Genomic DNA, 27962 nt, shown 5'->3' with positions numbered 1-27962 from the left:
AGCCGGCTACCTGAAACCAACTTCCGTCGGGATCGAACTCAGGTTGTGAGCAGAGCTTGGACTGCAGTACTGCAGCTTACCACTCTGTGCCACGGGGCTCCTGCAAGTTGTGTAAATGCAAGAAAATATTTTAAAACAATATGTTTATTTTAACAGGCATCCTCTGCATAACCTCCTGTGGCAGCCATTTTGCTGTTGTGCCTCCCAAACTATCAGAATCCCAAAGATGCCCGCAGACTCAGAATGGGTGGAAATCCCTGCCCTAGTCCAACACACAACATTGGCTCCCGACGGTGATGGTGACAGTAACGATGAATTAACTTGATTCTTTTCATTTCTCTTAATTCCAGGCTGTGGAATGCTTACTCTTCTGTCATCAGCCATCGCTGCTATCAGTGGACTTCTGATGGGTTATGAACTTGGAATAATCTCGGGAGCTCTTCTTCCGCTAACTAGCATATTAGCCCTTTCATGTCAGCAACAGGAAATGGTTGTAAGTGCTCTTCTAATTGGCGCTTTGCTAGCTTCATTGACCAGCGGGTTCCTGATAGACAAATATGGGAGACGAATTACCATCATAATGGCATCTTGTTTACTTGTTCTAGGCAGCCTAGCCTTGATACTCTCTAACTCATATGGACTACTTATAATAGGACGGATTGTGGTAGGGGTTTCAATTTCATTCTCCTCAATTGCAACATGTGTGTATATCGCAGAGATTGCCCCACCACACAGAAGAGGCTTGCTCGTGTCTTTGAATGAACTCATGATTGTAGCGGGTGTTCTTTTTGCTTATATTTCAAATTATGCATTTGCCAGCTTTTACCATGGCTGGAAGTATATGTTTGGCCTCGTTATTCCCCTGGGCACCTTGCAAGTCATTGCTCTGTACTTCCTTCTACCCAGCCCTCGGTTCCTGGTTATGAGAGGCTTTGATGAAGCTGCTAGCAGAGTACTTGGAAAGTTGAGGAGAACCTCAGACATTATTGAAGAACTGGCTATGATCAAATCTTCCTTGAAAGATGAGCACCAATACAGTTTCTTCGATCTATTCTGTGCAAAAGACAACATGAGGGCCCGAATGCTGATAGGAATCACTCTAGTGTTTTTCGTACAGACAACAGGACAGCCGAACATCTTATTTTATGCATCAACTGTTTTGAAATCAGCTGGATTCCAGACCAATGAGGCAGCCAGTCTGGCCTCTACCGGTGTTGGAGTGGTCAAAGTGATCAGTACAGTCCCAGCTACTCTTTTTGTGGACCACATAGGAAGCAAGACATTTCTCTGTATTGGTTCATCCCTCATGTCTGTGTCGTTAGTCACCATGGGAGTAGTGACACTTAACATACACATGAATTTCACTACTGTTTGTAAAAACCAGTCCTTGGAAGATTCCTCATCCCAGATGGTACGAAAGCTAGCCTCCACAAATGAGACTCTTGAGGACCAATTTGCCGGCATGGCTGCATCTAGCAGAATTTCACAATGGAAGGTTGAAACCGCCAACAGAGGGGAGCGGAACAGGACAGCTGTGGCGGGAGGCCCAGCCTCTGCCCCCAGCCCGGCTGAGTCCCAAACAGAAACAGGAGCCGTGGAGGTCCCAGCAGCACTGCAATGGCTCTCCTTGGCCAGCTTGCTTGTTTACACGGCTGCTTTCTCCATAAGCCTCGGACCAAGTAAGTGTGGCAGACGTTGTTTTTAAACTTACTTTCATGTTTTGGCTGATGCCGTAAAAATAAATTCATTCATTCATTCAAACTTACTTTCATAAGTTATTTGACTGCTGACTAAGCACTTAAGAAACACCTGGGGCTTGAAAGCTCAATGTTTACATCAAAGCCAATGCAGAAACAAAAATATTATTTGGATGTCCATAATAATATACCATAAGAAGCAAGACTGACAGCAGCTGTAGTGTTGTGCAATTTGGTAATTTTTTAAAAGCCTTTTAAGGGGCTGAAAGGGAGGGGGGAATGGGGTGCTGCCATTTTGAAGGTGGAGTTGAACTCTGCCCTGATGCTCATGGTTAAGGTTGCCAGCTCCAGGGTGGGAAATACCTGGAGATTTTGGGGGCGGATCCTGAGGAGTGCAGGGTTTGGAGAAGGGAGTAGGGTTGCCAGCTCTGGGTTGGGAAATACCAGGAGGTTTTTGGGGTGGAGCCTGAGGAGGGCAGGGTTTGGGGAGGGGAGGGACATCAATGCCATAGAGTCCAGTTGCCAAAGTGGCCATTTTCTCCAGGTGAACTGATCTCTATCAGCTGGAGATCAGTTGTAATAGCGGGAGATCTCCAGCTACTACCTGGAGGTTGACAACCCTAGAAGGGAGGGACTTCAATGCCATAGAGTCCAATTGCCAAAGTGGCCATTTTCGCCAGGGGAACTGATTTCTATCGCCTGGAGATCAGTTGTAATAGCGGGAGATCTCCAGACACCACCTGGAGGTTGGCAACCCTACCCATGGTGGCTATAAGGCAGTGTCCAGATGGATGCTTCACCCACAGCTACCCCACAGTTTTCACTTTGGAAAAGAATGAGGTTTATGCTTTCTCTGGAGTAAATGGGAGAAATGGAAGCCAGTTGCCAAATCTAGCTTGGCAAAAAACTATAGAGATTTGTGAGGGGGGGGCAGTGCTTGGGGAGGGCAGAATTTGAGGAGTGGAGGGAGCTCAGCAGGGATATGATGGCATAGAGTTCACCCTCTGAAATAGCCATATCCCCCAGGGGGATTGATCTCTGTTGTATGGAAAGCAGTTGTAATTCCAGGAGAACTCCAGGCCCCCTAATGAGGTCAGTATTGAGGTTAAATAGGGCATGATATCATGTAGACATCCCTTCCCTTTACTGTGGGGGCTTCTTGCTGTCCACGGAGACAAAAATCCTTGTGGGGAAGCAGCCCAGCAGGTGATAACAGCTTGGTGTGGTTTACTTTGCAGTTTTCATGGAGCCGTTGTCTACACAGTTTTGGCATTCCAGCAAATCAGTGCAAACTGCAAAAAAGAGAGAAGGTTTAGGGGAGCATAGTGAAATTCTCCAGGGGGGATATGCATGCTCGGTTTTGTTTTTGGTTTTTTGCTTAATTGATTTGAAATTTATATTTGTACATGTGCATGCTTGTGTGGTAGTCCTATGCTTGAGCAGAGCTGAGAAGGAGGATACAAGTTTAAAAGAACAAATTTTGTATAATTTCATATAGATTAGATTTCATGCAAGCTTGTACTTTTTTTTCTAACCTAAGAGTCAAAATACTATTCAAAACCATGTCTACTGAACAAATTAAAAAACAACAGCACTGGTTTAATACCATTATCTCTCTAACAAACCCTGGGAATTGTGCTATTCCAGCCAAGGCTGGGTTTCTCTAATTGAGAATGTTCAGCTCCCTCATCAAACTACAATTCCCAGGATTCTTTGGGAGAAACTATCACTTAAATTGACACAAAACCAGTATATTTGGAATAGTAACGTGTCCCAATTACTTTATAGCTGCCATTGGAATGAAGACATTGAACTTAGTTGGGGGCTCCTTGTCCTTTTCTTAAAACATTAGAAGCAAATTTATCTTGCTTTGAATGACTTATTTTCCAATTTTTATCATTATTAATATTGATCAAAAGCTTACAGACATCACAGAGAGTGGGTGTACAAGAGAAAATAAAAATTAAAAGATCAGTGGAAGCCGTTCCTCTCCAATCTGTACCAAACACAATGAGCTGCCAACTGACATTAAAAAAACAGCTTTTTTGTCTATTTTGCAATAATTAAATCTGATTTAACACAATTCAACATCCTATTTGCTATCTGTTTCAATAAATTACTGTAGTACATGATCAGTGTAATAAATAAATGTTGCAGTATATTTTAAAAATTATTCTGCTTGCTTTGCTTCAGGCAATTTGGTTTATGTGTCCTAAAATCCCCCTACTTTTACATTACCTTTTGATTTCACTGTCTGGTGTTTAGAAAATCACCATGGAGTAAGCTTCCCCTACTAGGAATAAGCAACAGAACCTCTAGCAAAGACTTATAAGTTTATATTCTTTATATATGCAAGTCATCCAAAATAACTGCTAGGTTCTACATCTGTAAGCCTGACTGTATACTGAAGTCTTCATATCTCTGTTGAGGAAACAAGGAATCTGTACTTTTAACACTCTTTCATGCTGCTGAGAGGCACCTGCAGGCTACCCGGCAAAGATCCCTCCCACCCCCCGCCCCAGGGTTGGCACTGGGGTTGCCAACTTGTGGTTGCAACCCAGCAGGAGACGGGGGTGAGGGTGGGGTGGGGGTGCTGTCACGTTGACAGCATGACATCATGTGCAGTTGGAGTTTATTTTTGATCAGGCTGTTGAGAATCATCATGGACTCCAGAAAAAGATTCACTGTGATACCTTTCATTCTACCCAGACCCAATCAAATCAAAATTTCATAAGTAAATGAATCACATCCAATGACTTGCCTGGCTCCATGGGCTCCATAGGATGGCACAGCCCACCCCCCGGATCCCCGCCCTTAGTCCCCTTTAGGTACCACCTGCTCTCCACCTGTCTGTCGTCAGTTTAACCATAAATGGATTAACTCTCATGGCAACATCTGATCAGTGGTACCTTCTGGGTTCCTTTTTTTGGTTGTTTTAGTTTCATATATTTGGCATCTCAAAAAATTGTGCCTTCATTGCTTGAAAGATAATTCCTTCCCTTATTTTCATTCAACCTGGCATCACTTCTTAATAATCCATTTCTTTCATAGGCTTTTATATCACTGACCTCATTCATTTCTAAACTATAAGTCTCTCTAATCTTCTTTTTCTGCTGCATACCTTTGAAATCCAACAATCACTTCAAGTACTTTGAACTCTACTTTTTTGAAACCAGCTTCTAATGGGTTGAACCCGGCCATCCCACAAGAGTCAGAAAATGGTCAGTTAAGTTAACCGTTACCATATTATTTAGATCTCAGCCGTGTTGCTCAGCTTATAGTGACAAGTGGTCAAAAAGGGAAGCTCTTAAAAGAATATGCCCGTCCTGTTTCTATTCAGGAGACCTTGGTGGATCCGTCCTTAACAGCTAGTAATACATGGGGCTGCATCACGTCAGTGGAGACTTTAGCTCAGTAGACATTTGTTCAGTCGCTTGGGGTTTTTTGTCTCTGTTTTGGAGCTAGTTCTCCAAGTCTATGGAGAGGAACAGTTTGTAGTGTGGTGCATAAGAAGAAAGCCAGAGAACTCTGCATGTAAGAATTGGAGCAGAACAGGCTAGTTAATCAGATTCACAATAGGAAGATACTACATCCCTCCCAAGTTTATTTGACCTAGTAAAGTAATTGTGTGGGTCCAAAGCTAACTATTAAACCTAAGCATAGTAATATATCCTTTTTTTGGCCATCAAGTCACAATGGACTTCTGGCGACCCCTGGTGAGGTTTTCAAAGCAAGAGACATTCAGAGGTGGTTTGCCATTGCCTGCCTCTGCGTCACAACCCTGGTATTCGTTGGAAGTCTCCCATCCAAATACTTGCCAGGGTCGACCTTGCTTAGCTTCTGAGATCTGAGAAGATCAGTCTAGCCTGGACTATCCAGGTCAGGGCAAATAGATACTAATTCATCCCCTGATCCCCTTCCCTTATGGCATTCTGATATATGATTAAAAGCATCTAATAGATTGTAATATGAGCCCCGTGGCGCAGAGGGGTAAGCTGCAGTACTGCAGTCAAAAGCTCTGCTCACGACCTGAGTTTGATCCCGACGGAAGTTGGTTTCAGGTAGCCGGCTCAAGGTTGACTGTGCCTTCCATCCTTCCGAGGTCGGTAAAATGAGTACCCAGCTTGCTGGAGGTAAAGGGAAGATGACTGGGGAAGGCACTGGCAAACCACCCCACTGGCAAACAAAGTCTGCCTAGAAAACGTCGGGAAGTGACATCACCCCATGGTTCAGGAATGACCCGGTGCTTGCACAGGGGACCTTTACCTGTAATAGATGCTTTTAATCATACATCAGAAAGTCACATGGGAAGGGGTTAGTCTAATCTTGTTCTTAAATATAGCCTCTCAGATGAATGGAGGTGGAAGGCTCAGATATTGTGACAGAGACCATCATCATCTTTTGTTGAACTGAAAGCTAGATACCAGTTGATGGTTCTTGGTTGAAAAAAAAAGAATCATAACAATGCCAAGGAAAAAACAAGAAGCATCAGCTGTGGTTTCTGAAACATTTGATTTATACGCCTGCACTACCAGAATATGTTTGCTTTGACAGGACTCTATTAATTTCTCCTCCAGGCACATAATCACCAGTCAGATCAGAGTACATGATCACCAATATTCACATGAAGCTTGTGTTCTAAATCAGTAGGGCTTCCTCTCATGGGTGTTTTACAGTATCTACCATGTTCTCCTGGAAGTGAATTTAAATATTTCCAGTACAAGAGTTAGGTGCTAGGGAGGAATTTAGCCACATGCTTAATTAATGAATCATAAGAACATAAGAATGGCCCTGCTGGATCAGACCAAGGCCCATCAAGTCCTCAGTCTGTTCACACAGTGGCCAACCAGGGGCCTCTGTCCTGGGACTGCTTTTGGTGTGCTGGGTGCCCTCAGAGCAGTGCTGTCCCCAGAAGCTACCTGGCTTTCCTATATGAAGCACTTTCCTGTTCAGATGAAGCAAATAAATTCCTTCCATGTAATGTTGAAGGCTTAGATACTCAGTCATTATAATTCTGAACTGAACCATAGATTATATGATCACTAGTTTTGCAAAACAGAACTAGGGACAGATGAGGGATTTCACTACAAAATTGGAGGAAATCCCAAGTTTGCAGAAAAATCTGAAATTAAAAAAAAAAACCTCAGGTAATTAATTAAAACTCACCAGAATAAGTAAACTTTAAGTAAATAATGCCCTCTGAACTCTCAATGGCCATTTGGAGGGTTGCTAGGCAACCACAGTAATATTGTCAAGCCTACAAGTGCTGGTTTCTGTAAAGCAAAGTTGTGGGTTAAGGGAGGCAGGGGTAAACTGGGAGGCCAAAACAGCCCTTTCATGTTCCCTGATGGATGAGGACTAGGGTTGCCAACTTCCAGGAATTAGCTGGAGATCTCCTGCTATTACAACTGATCTCCAGCCGATATACATCAGTTCACCTGGAGAAAATGTCTGCTTTGGCAATTGGACTCTATGGCATTGAAGTCCCTCCCCTCCCCAAACCCCACCCTCCTCAGGCTCCACCTCAAAATCCTCCCACCGGTGGCAAAGAGGGACCTGGCAACCCTAATGAGAACTCATGAGGCCCAGGCCTGGCAATCATGCAACTTTTACAACTTGGCCAGACTTTTCCTGGGGAGAAACCACCAGAGGGAGGCAAGGAGGGAAAGCTGGAGGGCAGCTAAAAATGGGTTAGTTGGTTGGTGGGAAGTACAGAAGGAAGCAAGAAAAGGGAAGAGACTATTGGGGGCTTCTGAGAGAAAGAATAAATGGGGGAGGGCAATACATAGAAAAATGGGATGCCCCCAGGAGGGTTGCCAGGTCCCTCCTGGCCATTGGCAGGGGATGGGGGGTAGGGTTGCCAGATCCAGGTTGGAAACTCCTAGAGATTTGGGTATGGAGTCTGGGGATGACAGGGACCTCAGTGGGGCACAGGGCCATGGAGACCACCCTCCAAAATATCCATTTTTTCCAGGGGAACTGATTTCTGTAGTCTGGAGATGAGCTGTAAATTCCAGGGGATCTCCAGGTACCACCTGGAGGCTGGCATCTCTACCCCCAGGCCCCACAAATCCTTGCAGGGCCTCTGCTTGTCTCTACTAATCCCCAATTATTTGTGATTTAAAACAAATTGAAGAAGAAGAGTTGGTTTTTATATGCCAGCTTTCTCTATCACTTAAGGAAGAATCAAACAGGTTTGCAATCACCTTCCCTTCTACTCCCCACAACAGACACTCTGTAAGGTAGGTGGGGCTGAGAGAGTGTGACTAGCCCAAGGTCACCCAGCTGGCTTCGTGTGTAGGAGTGGGGAAACAAACCCAGTTCACCAGATTAGCCGCCGCCGCTCATGTGGAGGAGTGGGGAATCAAACCCGGCTCTCCAGATCAGAGTCCCCCGCTCCAAACCATTGCTCTTAACCACTACACAATACTAGCTCTCTAAACTGGAATTGTGGAATGATGCAACATCTTGGCTAGTATTGAAATGCCAGGATAATAATATTGTTCTTTGATGCACTGCCAGTGGAGTACTCGTTGTACTCTACCCTAAACATTATTTAATGTAGGTTTTGGTAAATATGCTACAATTCAAGGTAGTGCTACATTAGCAAATATTCAGTACATATAAACCTATGATGCTACCTTACACAGACTAGATCTGGCCTCTTGTCCTCTGCTGTGTGACTAAGGGGGGGCTCCTCAAGGTCTCTGGCAACAGTCTTTTCCAGACCTGCTTTCTGAGATCATTTTGTCGGTGATACTGAGGATGGAACCCAGTATCTTCTGCATACAAAGCATGTGCCCTGCCAGGGAACTAAAGTCCCTATACCACCAAGTGCACCCTGGGCCTTGCTTTTATTTCTAACCTTCAAAGTTCAGAGCTGGTAACAACAGTACAAAATGGAGAGACAAGCAGGAGTGTAAGTAGGGTTGCCCAATCGCCTGGACACACACACAAAAACACCCTGTTCCTTTAATAGAGGCTTTAGGTAAAGGTCCCCTGTGCAAGCACTGGGTCATTCCTGACCCATGGGGTGATGTCACATCCCGACGTTTCCTAGGCAGACTTTTCTTTTATGGAGTGGTTTGCCAGTGCCTTCCCCAGTCATCTTCCCTTTACCCCCCAGCAAGCTGGGTACTCATCTGACCGACCTCAGAAGGATGGAAGGCTGAGTCAACCTTGAGCTGGCTACCTGAAACCGACTTCCATCAGGATCGAACTCAGGTCGTGAGCAGAGCTTGGACTGCAGTACTGCAGCTTACCACTCTGCGCCACGGGGCTCTTCAGGGATGTTATTTACCAGGTAATATTATTTACCTCTAAGCTTCTGTTGTCCATTCCCACACATTAAAGGGACAGGACATTTTTCTCCAGGCCAGTTTGTCAACCCTAAATAGCCAGGCACACCGCCCTTTTACTCCTGCCCTGGCCAGACATAAATGCTGACTCCCACTCCCACATGTGGCACCAATCTTGCAAGCAGGCCATCCATGATTTCATGGCACAATCTGGTCTTTTGATGGGTAAACCTGGATTCTTATCACTGAACACTGTTAAAGATTGCGCGTGTGTGTGTTTTTTTAATTTCAGTGTCCTGGCTGGTATTGAGTGAAATATTTCCTGGTGGAATCAGAGGAAGAGCAATTGCTCTAACCTCTAGTGTGAACTGGGGTGTAAATCTCTTGATCTCATCAACTTTTTTGACTATAACAGGTAAGGTTGGTATATTTTATTTGGACTTAATACAGCTGTGGGTATGATGAACTTCTCCTGCACATAGATAACGATCCTTTAAAATGCAGAAATAGCAGCACTTGAAATATTCAATAATCTGGAAGGGACTCAGTATATCATGCATTAATAGACATGGCAATAAATGGTTTTTGTCTGACAATGTAATTACTTGCAGATCACAGTGGTTGCCTGGCAACCATGGTGTGTTCCCTCCCTTCTTCCAATTGTAGAACCAAAAAGTAAGAATGGCTCAACATTTACCAGCACTCTGCCTCAGCCATGGTGGCATAGATAACGATCCTTTCATATGTCCAACAGACAGGCTTACAATAATCAAACCCGGACCAATTCTCTCAGCAATGATCCTTTGAATGGCTGTCATATTGAGCAAACCTTCTTAAACTGTGGTTGCGTAACTGAATGTGGGGGTCATGAAAAATTTGTCAACAGTAAATGATAAAATTATATGCATACTAAAGAATTGTTTTAAAATAAATTTCTTTATGATTTATTATCAGTAAATGTTTGATTTGTATACCTATTTTATATACCTATATACCCACAGTTGTGTAAAAATTTCTTGGGCAAAAAAGGGTCACAAGTGGAAAAAGAGGGTTGTGCTGAGTTGTTTTCTGTTGCCTCAGAAGGTCAGACTAGAACCAATGGGATGAAATTGAAAGAGTTTCCCGCTAAATATTAGGAAGAACTTTCTAACAGTTAGAGTGGTTCCTCAGTGGAGGAACATACATACATAAGAAAACAATTGTTTAAAGTCCCACGGTTACAAGTAGAAATGTTGTAAGTAAATGAATTTTTTTCAACTTCTCCAAGAAGATAAAGTTCTAAGTAAGAAAATTGCAGGTAAACTTGCTCAGATGTAAGAAAATGCAGGTTTCCAACTTCTCTAAGAAGGTAAAGTTCTAAGTTGTAGAAATGCAGGTAAGCTTATTCCGAAGTACAGGGAAATACAGGGACGTGATCTCCAGATGTTAACATTGCACATTTCGAACAAATTACTTCCTCAGCCTGTAATTAATGTATATTATTACTAACTCACAGACTATGAAACATGCTGTGAAACTCATGCGATTACAATAACAATTTTACACAAAATACTGCCTCACCTGCGTATCTTATGCAACCTTGAAAATAAGACCTCAGAAGGTTCAGTTGGCAATTTCAACAGTCACGTTCTTTGATGGTAAGAATCTTTAAACTAACAGTAGAAACATATAGCCCCAAGGAGAATGGGTAATGCCCTAATTAACAAAGAGGTGTGTCTATTCCTTACTGTGGGTTCCCTCTGTTTATAGATTTAAAGTGATGCCGCCTGTTGCCTACTACCATTATTCTGTCTGTGCGTTTCCTCACTCTGTGGTGTTAGAAAAAACCAGAAAGATCAAAGTCAGTATTCAGACCTCACAGAGTTAAGGTCTGAAATATATGGATAAATTTCATTTCTTGCTGTATTAGGATATGTTGCACGTCCGTACTGTTAAACTGGTGTGTGCAATACTGCCAAAGTATAAAAAAGGATAAATCATTATCATTGTGCCTCTTTCCCCAGCTTATTGTTGTTGCTACCCAGTCTTGCATTAAAATCCCCACCCATAAGTAGTGCTGCCCCGGGATATTTATCCATCAGGATTGTCGTATATGACTCTGTTTCCCAAAGGGATTTATGATTGTTATCGGCAATGATTGGTGGCATCATGTACATATTAACTAATAAGATCTGAGAGTTTCTAACACTTAGAAGGAAAGCTTGGGCAATCGGAGGATAATCCTCCAACAGTCTTACATTTAGACTGGCTGAATTGTTGATCAAACAGCATAAGCAGCCTTAGGTCTACCCTTTGTATTGGATTTCAAGGCCGGTAATACATAAGAGGTGAATCCGTTAAATAAAATATTCCTGACCCGCCAGGTTTCTTGGATCAAGATAATATCAAAGTCTTTTGCAAACTCTATTAAGTCAGGATCATTCTCTTTATTGCCCCAACCAGCAATATTCCAGGACATGAGATGAATGTACTGACTCTGTTCCTGGTTGCAGGAATCCAGTCAGTCCAGTTCCACTATTAGGTTTAAGGTCTCACTATGTTCTGGGCAAATACAATCATTTGATGGAACTTTGGTTGCGTTGCCTGATATGGGGTATGCTACAGTCCTTGTACAAGGTGATCCCATTAAATCCCATTAAAGGGAAATTTGGGGCACTTTTTGGGAGGGGTCGTTATTAATATCACACAAGTTAGAGCACTGAGGCGAAATATTTAGAGGATCTTCAAGCATATGAGAGTCGCTGCTAACCTGGGCGATAGAATTAGGCACACTCTGCCTTTCTTTATCTTTAGGGGGCTCTGAAACCGGATCTAACAAGGGGGGCACAGACCCCAGTGTCTTAGCACCATCCAGAGGTGCCGCTTTCTTCTTTTGGATCTCCCTCACTCTCTGGGTTACTAACTTAAGTCTATCAACAATTAACTGCTGGTTTTCAAATGGCAGCGCCCCAAAAGAACTCAGGAGATCTTCTTCCACGTCATTAGCCAGATGAGCATGTGCTGACTGAATCGCAGGAGTCGTGGCTTCCGTGGGTCCTGTGTCCACTTTTGGACTCTCCAGATCTAACTGCTGAGTGGTGGTACTCTGTGGGGGTTCAGTAATAAGAGGGATTTTGTCCCAGTGCATTAGGTCTCTCTGATATGATTCCGTTTCTATTTGCCCTGATCTGATTGAGCCTTTGGGCACTGACTGCCTTTCCAGAGAGTGCTGCTGTTTGGATGGGCACAGCATGGGGGACACAAGGGGGAGAGGGTCTACTTGGAGTATTGCCTCATCTTGTTTTATCTCCGAATCCAGATGGCCTCTTCTCTGTATGTCTTTCAGAGCCCTCCCCTCACAAAGTCTCTTACGCCACAGGGGTGCTATTAGAGCATTCCTAAACACCTGAGCATTCCTCTTTTGTGCAGCCACCTTTTCCTGTGGTGAATCAAGGAGGGAATTCTGGTGGAGGAGAAGCTCAATAAAATCATTTGAACCTGATTTGGGGAGGTTAGAAGTTCAGTCTTCGCCAAATCCACCTTCGGAACACTAATTCCAAGCAGTGCTGACAAATGCTGCTTGGAGTGGTTCTTGTAGGTTATCCGGGCTGTGTAACCGTAGTCTTGGTATTTTCTTTCCTGACGTTTCGCCAGCAGTTGTGGCAGGCATCTTCAGAGGAGTAACACTGAAGGACAGTGTCTCTCAGTGTCAAGTGTGTAGGAAGAGTAATATATAGTCAGAAAGGGGGGTTTGAGCTGAATCATTGACCTGCAAAAAGTATCAAAGGTAATGTGCTAATCATTGTCCTGTAAGTATCAAGATAATGTGCTAATGAGGGTGTGGCATGTTAAAATGGAACCATTGTATCCTGAAGTGATCTGTTAATGTGTGAAATCCAAAGGTAATCTGCATGGGGACCCTCCCGCCCGGGAAAAATGGCGGCGGGGGCGGGGGGGCCTTGGGCAGCCATCCTGCGGCTGCAGGAGGCTGCCCAAGGCCCCTCCCGCCCGGGAAAAATGGCGGGGGGGGCAGGGGGGGCCGGGGCAGCCATCCTGCGGCTGCAGGAGGCTGCCCAAGGCCCCTCCCGCCCGGGAAAAATGGCGGGGGGGCGGGAAGGGCCGGGGCAGCCTTCCTGCGGCTGCAGGAGGCTGCCCAAGGCCCCTCCCGCCCGGGAAAAATGGCAGCGGGGGCCGGGGGGGCCGGGGCAGCCTTCCTGCGGCTGCAGGAGGCTGCTCCAGGCCGCTCCCGGCGGCAGGAAGCGGCACGGGCCCGGCGGCGACGGCGGTAAGTTTCCCCCCTCCCTCCTCCCTCCTCCCTCCCTTCCCCCGTATTGACCCGCGTATAAGCCGAGGCCGGCTTTTTCAGCCCATTTTTGGGGCTGAAAAACTCGGCTTATACGCGAGTATATACGGTAGCTATTGACGGTGTGCCCATGGAAACTCCTTTAATCTGCAAAAAAAATGATATTTATATCTAATAAAAATGTGTTCAAAAATGATATCCAAATTATCTAATAAAAAGTGTGTAGTGGGATCCTGCTGGGTATACGAACGTAGCCTGTATTTAATTATATCCTGTGCTTTAGCTAATGGGATGATGGTATAAAGTGCTGACACATCCAGTGTTGCCAATATACCCTCCTCTGGGATGTCTAAGTTCTCAAGTTGGACTATAAAGTTCCTAGAATCAAGAACATAAGATTCAGTTTTAGTTGTGAAAGGTTGTAAAAATGAATCTAAATATTTAGCTAAAGGTTCCAGCTGGTATCTTATTTCAGCTATAATAGGGCGACCTGGAGTTGGGTGGAGTCCTTTATGTATCTTAGGTATAGTATAAAATACTGACACCTTAGGATGTTTGGTAATAAGAAACTCCGCTGTTTGTTGGTTAATGTACCTGAGGGACAAACCTTCGTGAACTACTGTGCGGATCACTAATGCGACAGCTTTCGAGGGATTAGACACCAGTGGAGTATAAAAGGTGGTATCCTGCAGTTGTCTCATATTCTCCGATTCATAATCAATAGTATTCTGTATAACAAAAGCTCCCCCTTTATCTGCTGACTTGATTGTAATCAACAAGTCTTGAGCTAGATTATTGATGATTTCTAATTGTGCAGGTGATATATTGGGGCTATTTTTGATTTTATGCTTCTCTAATTTTTTAGATTTCACATTACCAAGAATTGAAAGGAACTAATAAGGTGGTTATTGCTGCTGGGATTAAATGTGGATTTAGGTCTGAAGGCAAGGGCTGTATACATAGTCTTTTTAAAATAGCCCCTTATTCTAATTTGCCTGAATGATTTGAATAGGTCAACTCGAATTTGAAATGGAGAGTACTTGGGGTTGGGCATGAATCCTAGCCCCAAGTTAAGTACTCTTCATTCTTCAGTGGAAAGTACCTGTGAGGAGAGATTGACCACTAGGTCCTTCTTCTCTGAAACAGTATGTGGGGCTGGGAAGCACGGGGAAATTTTTTCTCCCTGCCTACTGATCTCAATGAGTATGACCTGCTAGAATTGGAACTACCACTAGAGGTAGTGATGCTATCTTGATCCATTACTCTCGATCTGGTGCTGATACTCCTAAGGAACTGGTGCTTTGCCTGACATCTTGGCGAGTATCATTATTAACCCAAGAGTAGACCCGATTATGTGCATAATCATCTTTATCTCTGTTATATTTATGGATCTTATATGCTGTGATACTTGCAATATAGTTATTCAGTCCTTGTTCTAGTGTTTCCAACTGTGTATTGAAAAGTTCCTCTGACATATTTTTCTTCAGTTCTTCCTTACTAGCTTCCACTTCTTTTTTTACATTGTCTAATTCCACCACTGACTGTTCTATGATGAGCAGCATAAGATCCATAGAGCATCTATTAAGAATGGCTGCCCATTTGTTCTTAAACTCCTCATTACTATGGAACAGGGCTGGGGCTTTTCTTAGACCCCTAGGTATTATTTCTGACTTAATGTAATCCGATAGAGAGGCAGCATGTAACTCATATCTCATCCCTTTCTTAGACAAATTCATCAATTTAGAAAAGTCTTGTATGCTAGTAGAATTAATATTCTGCAGGGAAGGCACTGCATTTAAAATTCTATCTGTCTTCTCTAGAGTAACTAAACATAAGTGACAATTGAGACATAGTTATATATTAGAGAAGCTGAAAAAAACCATTACAACATTTCTACTTGTAACCGTGGTACTTTAAACAATTGTTTTCTTATGTATGCATGTATATAACTTCTGTATTGTATTTGAATTCTGTGAATATTGTGTTCATACATTAGAATTACTTGGGCCATCATGCTATTTTTTCTTTTGGAATGTATATTGGTTCAGCATAGGTTTTTCTTTAGCCACTGAAAAAGTGCCAGAACATGTGGGTTCCTTTTTGCCATGTGTTTGAGGAAAGGATGTTTGGCAAAAGAAAAGAACACATGTTCACAGTATATCTGTAAAATATACCAATATGAAACAGTAGAAAAGAGCAAGAGTCCAGTAGCACCTTAAAGACTAACAAAAATATTTTCTGGCAGGGTATGAGCTTTCGTGAGCCACAGCTCACTTCTTCAGATACATTCTAGCTGTATCTGAAGAAGTGAGCTGTGGCTCACGAAAGCTCATACCCTGCCAGAAAATATTTTTGTTAGTCTTTAAGGTGCTACTGGACTCTTGCTCTTTTCTACTACTGCAAACAGACTAACACGGCTACCCACTGTGAATTATCAATATGAAACAGGTCACATTAGAGGGGCTCTTTCCTGAGCCAGAGGCTGTCTTATTGAAGAATTTGTGATCCCATAAGGGAGCTCATTTATATAATATTAATTTATCAGGGACTCAACAAATTCTGTCTTTTCAAGCATTGCCATTCCTGGAAGTGCTGCTGTAACTTTCTATTGTCGGCACTATTCCTCACATCTATGCTTGTTTCAGATCTCTGTAGTCCTAGTACATTGCTTATTAGGTGTCTTATCTTATTGGTCTTATTAATCTGCTTTGAGTCTCAGTAAGAAATACAGATTGTGAAATAGAGAAATAAATAAACAAAACATTTGACTAGGAACTTTTGCTATTGTAATAATCTCACATACACATATATACTAAGTCACACCTTGGTCTATCCAGGTCAGTATAGTCTACTCAGTAGACTGATAGCAGGACTCCAGGGTCTAAGGCACTAATACCTGATCCTTTTAATTGGAGTTATGCTGGGGATCTTCTGCATACAAAGGAGATGCTCTACAACTGAGGCATGCCCTGTGATGGGGTTAAGTGTGTTAAGTGCCATCAAGTCGCTTCCGATTCATGGCGATCCTATGAATCAATATCCTCCAAAATGTCCTATTTTGCTCAGGTCTTGCAAAATGAGGGCTGTGTCTTCCTTTATAGAGTCAATCCATGTCTTGTTGGGTCTTCCTCTTTTCCTGCTGCCTTCAACTTTTCCTAGCATGATTATTTTTTCCAGTGACTCTTGTCTTCTCATAATGTGACCAAAGTGAGATAGCCTCAGTTTAGTCATTTTAGCTTCTAGGGTCAGTTCAGACTTGATTTGATCTATAACTCACTGATATATTTTTTTTGGCAATCCACAGGATCCATAACACTCTCCTCCAACACCACATTTCAAGGGAATCTACTTTCTTCCTATCAGCTTTCTTCATTGTCCAGCTTTAACACCCGTACATAGTAATAGGGAATATGATGGCATGAATTAACTTGATCTTGATTACCAGTGACACATCCTCACACTTAAGAATCTTTTCTAGCTCCTTCATGGCTGCCCTTCCCAGTCTCAATCTCCTGATTTCTTGGCTGCAGTCTCCCTTTTGGTTGATGATGGAGCCAAGGAATAGAAAGTCTTAAACAATTTCAGTTTCCTCATTATCAGCCTTAAAGTTGTGTAATTCTCCTGTAGTCATTACTTTTGTCTTGATGTTCAGCTGTAGTCCTGTTTTGGCACTTTCTCTTTCAACTTTCAGCAGTAATTGTTTCAAGTCTTCGCTATTTTCTGCCAGTAATGCAGTATCATCGGCATATCTCAAATTGTTAATGTTCCTCCCCCCAATTTTCATTCCACTTTCATCTAAATCTAATAGTTTTCCTCATGATATGTTTTGCATACAGATTGAAGAGATAGGGAGATAAAATGCATCCTTTTCTAACACCTTTGCCAATTGGAAACCATTCCGTTTCTCCATATTCTGTCCTAACCATGGCCTCTTGTCCAGAGTACAGGTTGTGCATCAAAACGATCAGATGTAGTGGCACACCCATTTCCTGTAAAACCAGCCATAGCTTTTCGTGATCCACACACTCAGAAGCTTTGCTGTAAACTATACAAGCTGATTTCCTTTTGAAATTCTCTCGTATGCTCCAGTAACCAATATAAATTTGCAATATGATCTCTAGTGCCTCTTCCTTTTCTGAATCCAACTTGAACATCAGGCATTTCTCATTCCATATATGGTCACAGTGTTTGGCAATGTTAAGAGTTTCCTCAGTTATCCATCAAGGCTTTTCATTTCTTTTGGCTACAGGAATAGTATTTGCACATTCTTCCTTGATAATATCTCTAGTTTCCACCCATCGTTCTTCTGGTTTACATTCACTTGAACTTAGTAATGCAATTCTGTTCTTTACATGGTCTTTAAACTCTTCAGGAATGTTGCTTAGATTGTATTTTGGCGCTGTGAATGTTTTGGTGTTTATCTTCAGCTTTATCTTAATTTTCGATATTAACAATTCATGATCTGTACCACAGTCGGCTCCTGGTCTTGTTGTAGTCAAGCGAATAGAGCTTCTTCATCTTCTGCTTCCAATCATGTAATCTATTTGATTTTTATAAAGTCCGTCTGGTGATGTGCATGTATACAATCATCTGTTTGGGTGCCTGAAACATGTTTGCAATGAACAAATTGTTGTCTTCACAGAATTCTATGAGTCGTTCTCCTCGCCTACCCGGTGCTATGTCTAGGGTTGGGATTAAATCTCTTAGTGTCTAAGGCAGGGGTGGGAAACTTTTTCCCCGCCAAGGGCCATTTGGATATTTATAACATCATTTGCGGGCCATACAAAATTATCAACTTAAAAATTAGCTGACAAAGCCCCAAGCAGGCAGCTGCCCCAGATGGCCCCTCCTCGCATGGGCAAGCAGGCAGGCATCCAACCAGTGGTGCACTCGCCCACCTGGTGGCCCAGGATGGTCTGTTGCACCAGCCAGGCATAGCCATTCAGCCACATGCCGGAGTTGCTCCTGCTCTGCATGGTCGGGGCCAGATTCTACAGCCGGCTCCTACTACCTCTGGCTGCAGGGGTGAAATGAGGACACACTGGCTAAGAACTGCCCCCCCCCGCCGCATTCTGACCCTGCTTCTTTTAACCCCTCCATTGTCGCCACTTCCGCCCCAAGCCCTCTTTTTGAACAGAGGGAATACGTTTCTCCACGGCCCAAGTGGGAAAGGGTTAACACAGTTTCTTGGGCGGTCTTAGCAGCTCCATAGCTAACGACTCTTCTGCAAAGGGGAAAAAAGGTTCCTTTTCTCAGCAAAACAAACTCACATCCGCCTTGAATAGATGGTATTCCTGTCTGTGGGAGGGGGCGGATTGGCAGTCTTAGATCCTTCTGAGCTAGAGATCTGGCAGGACCCACAAAGGGCCAGACCAAATGATTTCACGGGTCTTAAACGGCCCCTGAGCCTGATATTCCCCACTCCTGGTCTAAGGCATGGTTGTGTATATTTAAATTCTGGCTCCGCTTGCATTTCAGAGCCACAGAGGCAAGTCTGGTTTGGCAAATGCTCTCCGACAGTTTCTAGTCAGCTTGGAGAGCTCCTATTGCTCAGAAAATCAAATCAATAGTTCCCTTTGAGTCCCTTTTTCTCTTAAATGAAGTTCAAGCTTTTAACGTGCTAAAACAAAAGATTTTAGATATTGAAAGTAAATCGTATATTCTAATGCTGTAAGAACATGTTCACCACTGTATTTTGGCATTTACCCTGTTCGAGACAAGCTACCAGACTATTTCTCAAATTTGACCTCTCCAATGCTAAGACGCCAGTTTATGCTGGGCCCGCTTAAACCTACTCCCGACAGCTATGACTAGAGGCAGATACACCAAAACTCCTTATAAAGAGAGACTCTGTGTTTGTACAAAGAGACAACCCAAATCAGTAGCCCATGTCCTATTACACTGCGACATCCATGTGCTCCTGCGAGGGAAATATCTGCTACCAAACAGATGTGGGCTTAGTGCGCTACCTATTAAGGGACAGGGGCGTGTGCACATATAACACTGATGGGAGCACGACTCCTGGAAACCTCCCTAGGAGCGCTGTGCCAAGCTCCTCCACAAAGCTAAGCACTATTAAATGAACTATATAGCACTTTAAAAATTACAGATTTTAACTATTTTATTGATATTTTATCATTTATATACTGTATTTAATGACTGATTGATGTACTTGGGAGATCTGTGCCAATAAAGGTTTGAATGAATGAGTCGTTTTCCTGCTTCATTCCATGCTCCTAGCCCAAATCTGCCAACATTTGATTCTGCTTTGTTTCCTACATTTGCATTCCAGTGACCTATGATTATCAGCACATCTTGTTTAGGTGTGTGATCAATTTCTTCCTGAACACTGGCATAAAAACTTTCAGTTTCTTCCTCATCAGCAACTGTACTTGGGGCATAAACTTCAGTGATGGTTATGTTGATAGGCTTTCGCTGAAGTCTGATTGATATTATTCTGTCAGACTTTGCATTATAGCTCCTGACTGCCTTTGCTACATCACTATTAAAGCAACTGTTTCTTCTGTTGTTGTCATTCCCCAAGTAAAACACTTTGTAATTTTCTGATTGAAAATGTCCTAATCAAGTCCACTTTAGTTCACTTACTATCAGGATTGAAATGTTTAAACATTTCCTGTTTTACAATGTCAAGCTTACCTTGATTCATGCGTCTCACATTCCATGTTCCCATTATATGCATCAAACAGCTTTGGACTTTCCTTTTGCATCCATTCACGTCAACCACTGAAAGTCTTTTCCACGTCAACCACTGAAAGTCTTTAGTCCAATCATGTCATTAAGAACAGCGCAGAAGGCGGTACTGGTAAACCACTTCTGACCAACCTTTACCAGTTTTCAAGGTAAAGGTTGGTCAGAAATGGTTTACCAGTGCCTTCTTCTGCGTAGTACTAACCAGGGTCAGCCATAGTGGCCCTGCCGCTGTCTACAAAAGGTCCTCCTCCACCGGTGCCACCTTCCACTACTGTTGCTGCTTAGCAGCTAGCCTCCAGGGATTCCTCTGCCCCCATCAGCATTGGAACTGCCTGTTCTCTTCTGCAGATGCGGCCATTGATCCCTGAAGGAGGGGGTGGACACATCTTCGTCTGGTGTCTCAGCTGAGACCATTCCGTCTTGAGTGACTCTGCTAGGAGTTTAGTCTCTTGATAGAGTCTAGATCCCTTATGGCATTGCTCCCAGCTTTGCTGAAACACTGTTCGCCTTACCACCATTAAAAACACAGATGGGGTAAATTAATTGCAAGAAGAAAAGTTAAACGTATTTAAGTACACTGGCATATTTTCATCAACGCCTACCCATGTTATTGGAGGGGGGGGGGAAGGAGCGATCTAAAAATAAAGTTTGTCAGACATCTTGAATTGTAGTTCATGATGTGCATGTATGTTTAATTTATGTTTAAAAGCAACCTATAGAAAGTCCACAATCGCCGACTCCAGCCCATGATGCAACCTCTTGTACTATATGGTCTTAATGATAACCTTTCTTTTCTTCTTAGACCTAATTGGCTTACCATGGGTGTATTTCATTTATGCTGTGATGAGCCTAGCATCATTAGCATTTGTCGTTGTCTTTATACCTGAGACAAAGGGGTGTTCCTTAGAGCAAATATCCATACTACTGGCAAAACAGTAAGTACAAGACAATATTTGAACTGTGTGCCGGGTCGCCTTCCCACCCGGGCTCCCGGGCCGTCCCAACCTCCCCAGCCCCCGGCAGCAACCCCCGAGAGGGAAGGGAAGGGCTCGGGGAGCCTCACTTACCGGGGAAGGGGGCAAGAGGGGCGGCATGCCGAGGCGGGCCCAAGCCTTCCCCCCGCGCCTCGGCAAATGGGCTGGACGCCCCCGCAGCCGCCGATGGCCCCGCGCATCAGCTGGGGAGCGGGAGGAGAGGCGCAGACGGACCCCGCCCAGTAACCCGTGTGGGGCGGCAGCCGCCGCGCTACGAGGGGCCCGGGCCAGCCAGAGAGCCGGGGCCCTGGGAGACCTCCCGAAACCCCACCCATCAGCTAGCCGACGGGGGGAGGGCCACGGGAAACGGAGCCCCCAGGGCGGCGCACGGGCCAACACGACTCCCGGCCCAGAGCCCAAGGGGAGTCGGCGGAGGAGAGGGGGAACAGAGCGGGCACGGGGGAGGAGAACTGGGGAAGAAGGCCCACCCTGAGCACGACCGGCTCAGGGCGGGCGGAAGAGCCAGGGCAGGGCAGAGACGAGGGCCGTGCCCCCAGGAGGGACTCTCCGGCGGAGGAGGGAAGATGAAAGTGGGAGGAGTCATTTGTAGCCTCAGGTTGAGGCGGATGGGATGGAGCATGGGTGGTGGCGGGGTATAAAGCAGCATGGGTGGAGGCCAATGAGGAAGGCTGGTGTATCACACTCCCTGCTTCCGGAGAGCTAGCAAGCTGGCCAGCTCAGGGGAGGAAGGGTCGTCCTCCTCCTCTGAGTGGTCTGAGGCTGAAGAAACCTTACCTGCCGAGAGAGGGGTTCAGTCAGGCGGTGCTTCAACAGGGGAAGTCCCACCCAAAGGGGCCGCAGCCCCGGCCGGGACGCGACAAACTGGTACTGACACTGTCCTGGTGTCCTAACATAACCAAGGAGTTGTTCAAATGTACAGAAACAGCACACGGCACAGCCTGTCTTGTACCATTTCAAGTTGCAGGTGGATGAGAAGGAAGGAGGATTGCAGGTTCAGAACACCGTCATGTCAGAAACTTTCTGTACAGTGATATGATATAGCAAAGGCTCATTTCTAGTATGGTGTTTTGTGAGTGGAAGGATTTCTGCCCATGGAGCATGGCTTTCTCCCTTCCCCTCCCACTGCAGCCTAAAATGCTGTTCCTGGAGGCCCCCTGGCTCCACCAAGAGCAGCACTTCAGGGGATGTGGGAGGGGGGGCAGGTGAGACAGTAGGTTGCAACTATGGTGAAGTGAAAACCGTGTGTCCCAGCCAATGATCACTCAATGTAGTCTTTTATGAATTTTATTTAAAATCACTCTAGTTACTCTTGAACAGATTAAATAATCCAGAATCACAGTTATATAGAAAACGCTAGCATATGTAAATGAGAGTCAGAACAAAAAGCATACAGGTCATCCCTTCTGGCCTGCATTTAAAGATAAATCTTACACAATTGTATGAGCCTCAAGACATCCTAAGCAATGATTTAAAGTTAAAATCTGCAACAGGGCAGTATTCAAGCCTGAGCGCCCCCACTCCACCCCCACCCAACACAACTTGGTATTTTCTTCAATTATGAGCAATAGAAACCCAATATTAACAGTGGGGAAAACAGTACCCACCCACCCCCCGCACATGGCCACTCCTCCCCTGCACTGGGTTCCTGAACCAAATTGGGGCCTCGGGGGCACTTGGGAGCTTCAATTCCCCAATGTGTTACATATGACTGCAGGTTGGGCCAGGGGATCCCCCCTCACGTCACACATATTGTCTAGTGTGGCTGTCAGTGCAGTCAGGAGGGCCCCTTATGGTGGACGGAGGCATTCTTTCTCTCCTAAACCGGATGGAAAAAACCCTTATTTTAAGAGAATTGTATACATTTTAATTGTTGCTCTGTTTATAATGTCTGATTTTATTGGTTGTCAGGGGAAACCAGGATTAGGCTACAACAAAATCTCAAGCTAAAGAATTCAAAGCAAGTATTTCATAAGAAAAAATCTAAAGTTACATCCCCTTTAAAAATACTGCACGTAATATGTACAAAAAAGAAAGACATGCCGTGACACACGCAGTAGCTCCTTTGCTCCAGGACACAACGAATTGGGAAGAATACTTTGAAATCTGACATTCTCTGAAAACACAGTTGCAACAACAACAACAACAACAACAACTTATTTACAGCTATTTGCCAGATAAAACAAAGACAGACCTTGCAAAGAGTGAATTTACAAACCAAGACTAATCTCAATATAAAATATCGGGTTATACATTTTCCGAATTAGATCAGGGGAATACTCTGAGGCGTTGTTCCTTAAGTACAACTGCACAATATTTAGCCACCTGAGAGGTAATTGGGGAATTATCACCCAACCAAAACCTTTTGTCCAATCACCTTCTCCACCAGTGACCATTTTCAATAATTTTGGAACGGGCCGTCTTGTAAAAAGGGCATCTGAAAAAGACATGTGCAGTGGTCTCGTTCCCCTGCATAACAGGGGCAGAAAGACCTAGGGACCTTCTTGAATTTCCCTTCTAGGATGGCAGAAGGTAAGGCTGCCCATCTAACCAGTGTATCAGCCCTCCTATGACTATTGATTTCCAGGGAGTACAAGTAGGCAGCTGGTGTTAAAATATGCCTGGAATAATAGGGAGCTGTAAATGTATGGCAACTCACCAGGTCCGTTTGGCGCTCAATATCTTTCCACAGTTCCAATATATAAGGGCTTCTCAAAATATATTTTTTAATTGGCCAAGTAAGCTATATTTTCAATGACTGACAACATTTGGCTTGGACATATTGACACAGCAACTTTAAACCACGTTTGGAACCAAATGCTGTTTATTCCAGTGCTATCTCCACAACAATGTGTTTTGAAATGCAATATTAATTTCCATCCTAAATGTGTGGTGATGGTCTTTAGATGGCGAGAAAAACTTTCCTCCACTTCTGGAGTCTCACTGTAAATAGGGCTGCTGGGTCAGTGAGTGGACGGTTCTCTTTTAAAAAACCAAGGCAAAACCTGCCACCTAGTGGGCAGGTGCTGTAAGAATCTCAAGCGAGGGCAAAAGAAACCATGGCCGGTACACACAATCCTTAAATGCAGCACAAGCCAGGTTTAGGGTCCCAGCCATGGATAACAACCCAGTGAGCTTTATGATTGAGGATTTGAACCTTGACCTCCCAGATCTAGTTTGACACTGTGACCCAGTAGTGGCTCAGTCTGTGCCTCATGGAGAGCTACATTCACATTTACCATCAACCAAGACAGCCACATGACTGCAGTAGGGCCCCGAGTGACACCCAACACACACACACACACACACACACACCATAATCTAAGATATAACTTAATATTAAGCATGTTACAACCTTTCAAATTACCAGGGTACCTCTGAGCATGAAGGGTTCTCTCTCACCACCACTACTGAACCTTAGCTAGCCCTTGTGCTTTGGGAGTGAGGGTAACAGTGTCCCTTTCTGCCTTCTTCCTCTCTCCTTGGCATGAGGCATAGTAGCTCAGGCAAGAGAGTGGAGTGAGATTGCCAAGATGCCCAAAGGAGAGCAAGCTGGCCGGGGAGGAAGGAAATCACCACGACCCTATTGTGCCCAGCTTCCTCTTTTCCTAGGTGGCTGCGGTTGGGGGTGGTTTTACTCTCGCTTCTCTGCAGCCAGCTCACTCTCCTCCTGACAGCCACTTGGGTGCTGGGATTACAGCACAGAGGCTGACGGGAAAGGGGCAGTGGATGTTGTCAGAGAGGATGGGCCTGTCCTTCCAACCCTGGCCCACAGATCAGGGAGGCTGGCTGCTTCCCTGCCTTTCAGTCCCTGCAGTGTATCAAGGTAGCAACCACAAGCCGTACCATGCAATGGCCTTGCCCACTTTCCTGAAACATGGGGTTCCACATTGGAGAGCACTCCTGAGCCACTGAGTAGGGGGGTGCAAAAAAAATTTCCGGTAAATTTTGGGTTCAGGTTTACTAGCCCTGTTTTTTTTCTGGGTAACCTAAAAAAAGCCAAATACCCATACCAGTAAATGGGTATTTGGCTTTATTTCCAGGTTTCTAAAAAAAATAAAAATGGGTTCATTGTAATCCATGGAATTTATTTTCAAGGTTCTGTGTGTGGGGGTGCTTTTTTTGAGGTAGAGTCACCAAATTTGCAGCATAGCTGCAAGGGACTCTCCTTAGATAGACACCGAAGTTTGGGACAGGGAGTCCACAATTTTATGGGCCCGCAAAGGGGTTGCCCCCATCCTCTGGGCATTTGTGAGAGCCGAGCTATCAATCGGTTTTGAGGTTCAAAAGGTCAACATTGTCGAGGACTGGTGGAGCCAATTGGCAGGCTGGTGCCTCAGAGTCTGGGGGCTCCATTTGTATTTGCAAATTCGTATCAGTCCGTGCAAATTAGCTTCCAAACTCAGGGAAATGGCTTAAATGCAAGAAAAATAAGGCACAGAAAACATTTCTTTTGGTGGCAAATGACATTCTGTGAACAGTCCTTTATAAAGTCATCAATCTGATTTCAAGAGATGGTCACGGTACAGGATAATGAAGCCACTACTCAGGGCAATTTTCAGTTTGAGAGCAGGTTTTCATGAGAGGGGTAGTGTTGATATCAGAGCCAGCCAGTTTTGACTAAGGCGGCTCTTCTGAAGGAGCTTGCTCATCCACACAGGTGAGGAAGTCTTCAGAAGCCAGATCAGCAGCTGTTAAAGTTGGTGCTTTTAGTTGGAGGGCATACCCTTTCGACCGGGACTGGGTGAGCCTCGTCTTCTGAATGACCCTACTGCTATGCAGATGTCTTCTGTTGGGTGAGGTACCTGGAAAGTTGGTCAGACCAGGTTGGCTCTGATTACACAACCCCTACCTCAAAAGGGCCCCAACTGTGGGGTTCTAACAAAACCAGTCAAAGATAGAAACATGGGAGAAGGTACAGAGCCGTGCATCTGAGCAAAGGTGAATAGCCGAAACCCGAAAAAGCCAAATATCTATTTGGCTTTTTGGGAAATCCTTATTCAGCTTCAGACGGATTCCCAGGTTTTTGTATTCGACCAAAAATAAACCTGAATATTGCCAAAATGGCTAATTCCGGTCTTGTTTTCAGTTCAGGTTTACCGATATGCACAGCCCTACCATTGAATATCAATGCTTTAACCAGTATACATTGGCGCTCTCTCAGCCAGTACTTTGACTATGACTTTGGACTTTCTAGACACAATATGTAGCACATTGCTATGGAGAATACTGCAACAATAAATAGCTTGTACAATCCTATGCTAGAATGAAAGTTTGACAATAACCAATGTTTCAAACTTATTCTCTGTGAGTTTAATAATTGCTTGCCCAGTTCTGGTGGTCACCCTGTGTTTGATGACTAGTGTACCTTTCATTCAAGTGAAATTCCATTCCATTTAATAAATGATAATAGCTACTGGCCTAGACCTATTTCACCAATTACTGTGTGAAGTTATAACTGACATTAATGTTACCCAAAGGGGGCAGAAATTGTTTTAATAAATAAATAAATATTGCTTTGATATGCTTACTTTTTTCCAGAAAGCATAAAAAGAGTACCCTTTGCGGAATGAGCCAGTGCCAGGATCAACTGATGTCTATAGAACTTTCCAACAAAGAACCGCATGAACAATTTTACTAGAGAGAGGCAGATGCTTGTAAACAATGGCAAAAGAACTGGTTTTCTGAAGAGGACAAAATAGCTCAGTGCTTACACATGCTGTCACTGTGTGAATATGCTTATAAATATGTTTTTCTATATTCTATTTTATTAGAGGACTTTTTTTGGTCAGTAGCAATTATAAAAGTACTGTAAACAAAGTTTTGCACATAAATACAATCCTGTAATTACCTGTGCATAGCAACTGTTATAATAAAACCTTACAAATGTTCTACAGTATATCAGCACTAGAAAGTTCTGAGGACTTCTTTTGAAGATTTCAAGGCAACATAAAGAGTTGCTAACATCAGATAGTCCATTAAGCACATCATGGTCAATTATGCTTAATGCTGGGATCCATCCTAAGGTCATATCCCACCGCAGCCTTTTGTACCTCCACAAATCAGAGTGTTTTAGGGGTACTATATCAGGCCAAAATGTTGGGGATGAGCTTCACAGTCCACTTGTTTGAAACATTATGCAAATATGAGCTATGGCTGCAGAGCAGTTAGCAGTGCTTTCACAACCAGTATGATTGACAGTATTTCATCACCTATGTGTGTATTAAGTGCCATCAAGTCACTTCCGACTCATGGCGGCCCTATGAATCAATGTCCTCCAAAACGTCCTATCTTTAACAGCCTTGCTCAGGTCTTGCAAATTGAGGGCTGCGGCTTCCTTTATAGAGTCAATCCATCTTTTCTTGCTGCCTTCAACTTTTCCTAGCATGATTGTCTTTTCCAGTGACTCTTCTCATAATGTGACCAAAGTACAATAGCCTCAGTTTAGTCATTTAGCTTCTAGGGTCAGTTCAGGCTTGATTTGATCTATAACCTACTGATTTGTTGCTGTTTTTTGCAGTCCATGGTATCCACAACACTCTCCTCCAACACAACATTTCAAAGGAATCTACTTTCTTCCTATCAGCTTTCTTCATTGTCCACCCACACATAGTAATAGGGAATACGATGGCATGAATTAACTTGATCTTGGTTACAAGTGACACATCCTTACACTTAAGAATCTTTTCTAGCTCCTTTATGGCTGCCCTTCCCAGTCTCCATCTCCTTCTGATTTCTTGGCTGCAATTTCCCTTTTGGTTGATGACAGAGCAAAGGAATAGAAAGTGTGGAACAATTTAAATTTCCTCATAAAGTTGAGGAAGTCTTTTGTCTTCTTGATGTTCAGCTGTAGTCCTACTTTGGCACTTTCTCCTTTAACTTTCATCAATAGTCAGTTCAAGTCTTCACTGTTTTCTGCCAGTAATGTAGTACCGTATATACTCGTGTATAAGCCGAGTTTTTCAGCCCAAAAAAAGGGCTG

The 27962-nt window shown here is 44.0% G+C and overlaps 1 protein-coding gene across 1 annotated transcript; it reads left to right on the top strand.

The window, feature by feature from the left end:
- Positions 1-353: 353 nt before the first annotated feature.
- SLC2A12 (solute carrier family 2 member 12) lies at positions 354-26639 on the top strand. Its single transcript, XM_056856518.1, has 4 exons — positions 354-1679; positions 9288-9410; positions 20791-20923; positions 26522-26639. The coding sequence occupies exons 1-4, from the start codon at positions 359-361 to the stop codon at positions 26619-26621; spliced, it is 1677 nt and encodes a 558-aa protein (XP_056712496.1). The 5' UTR covers positions 354-358; the 3' UTR covers positions 26622-26639.
- Positions 26640-27962: the final 1323 nt, after the last annotated feature.

Source organism: Euleptes europaea, chromosome 10 (genome assembly GCF_029931775.1).
Source record: "Euleptes europaea isolate rEulEur1 chromosome 10, rEulEur1.hap1, whole genome shotgun sequence".
NCBI lineage: Eukaryota > Metazoa > Chordata > Lepidosauria > Squamata > Sphaerodactylidae > Euleptes > Euleptes europaea.
Note: the sequence above shows the minus strand (reverse complement) of the source record. Positions and strands in the feature narration are given on the sequence as shown.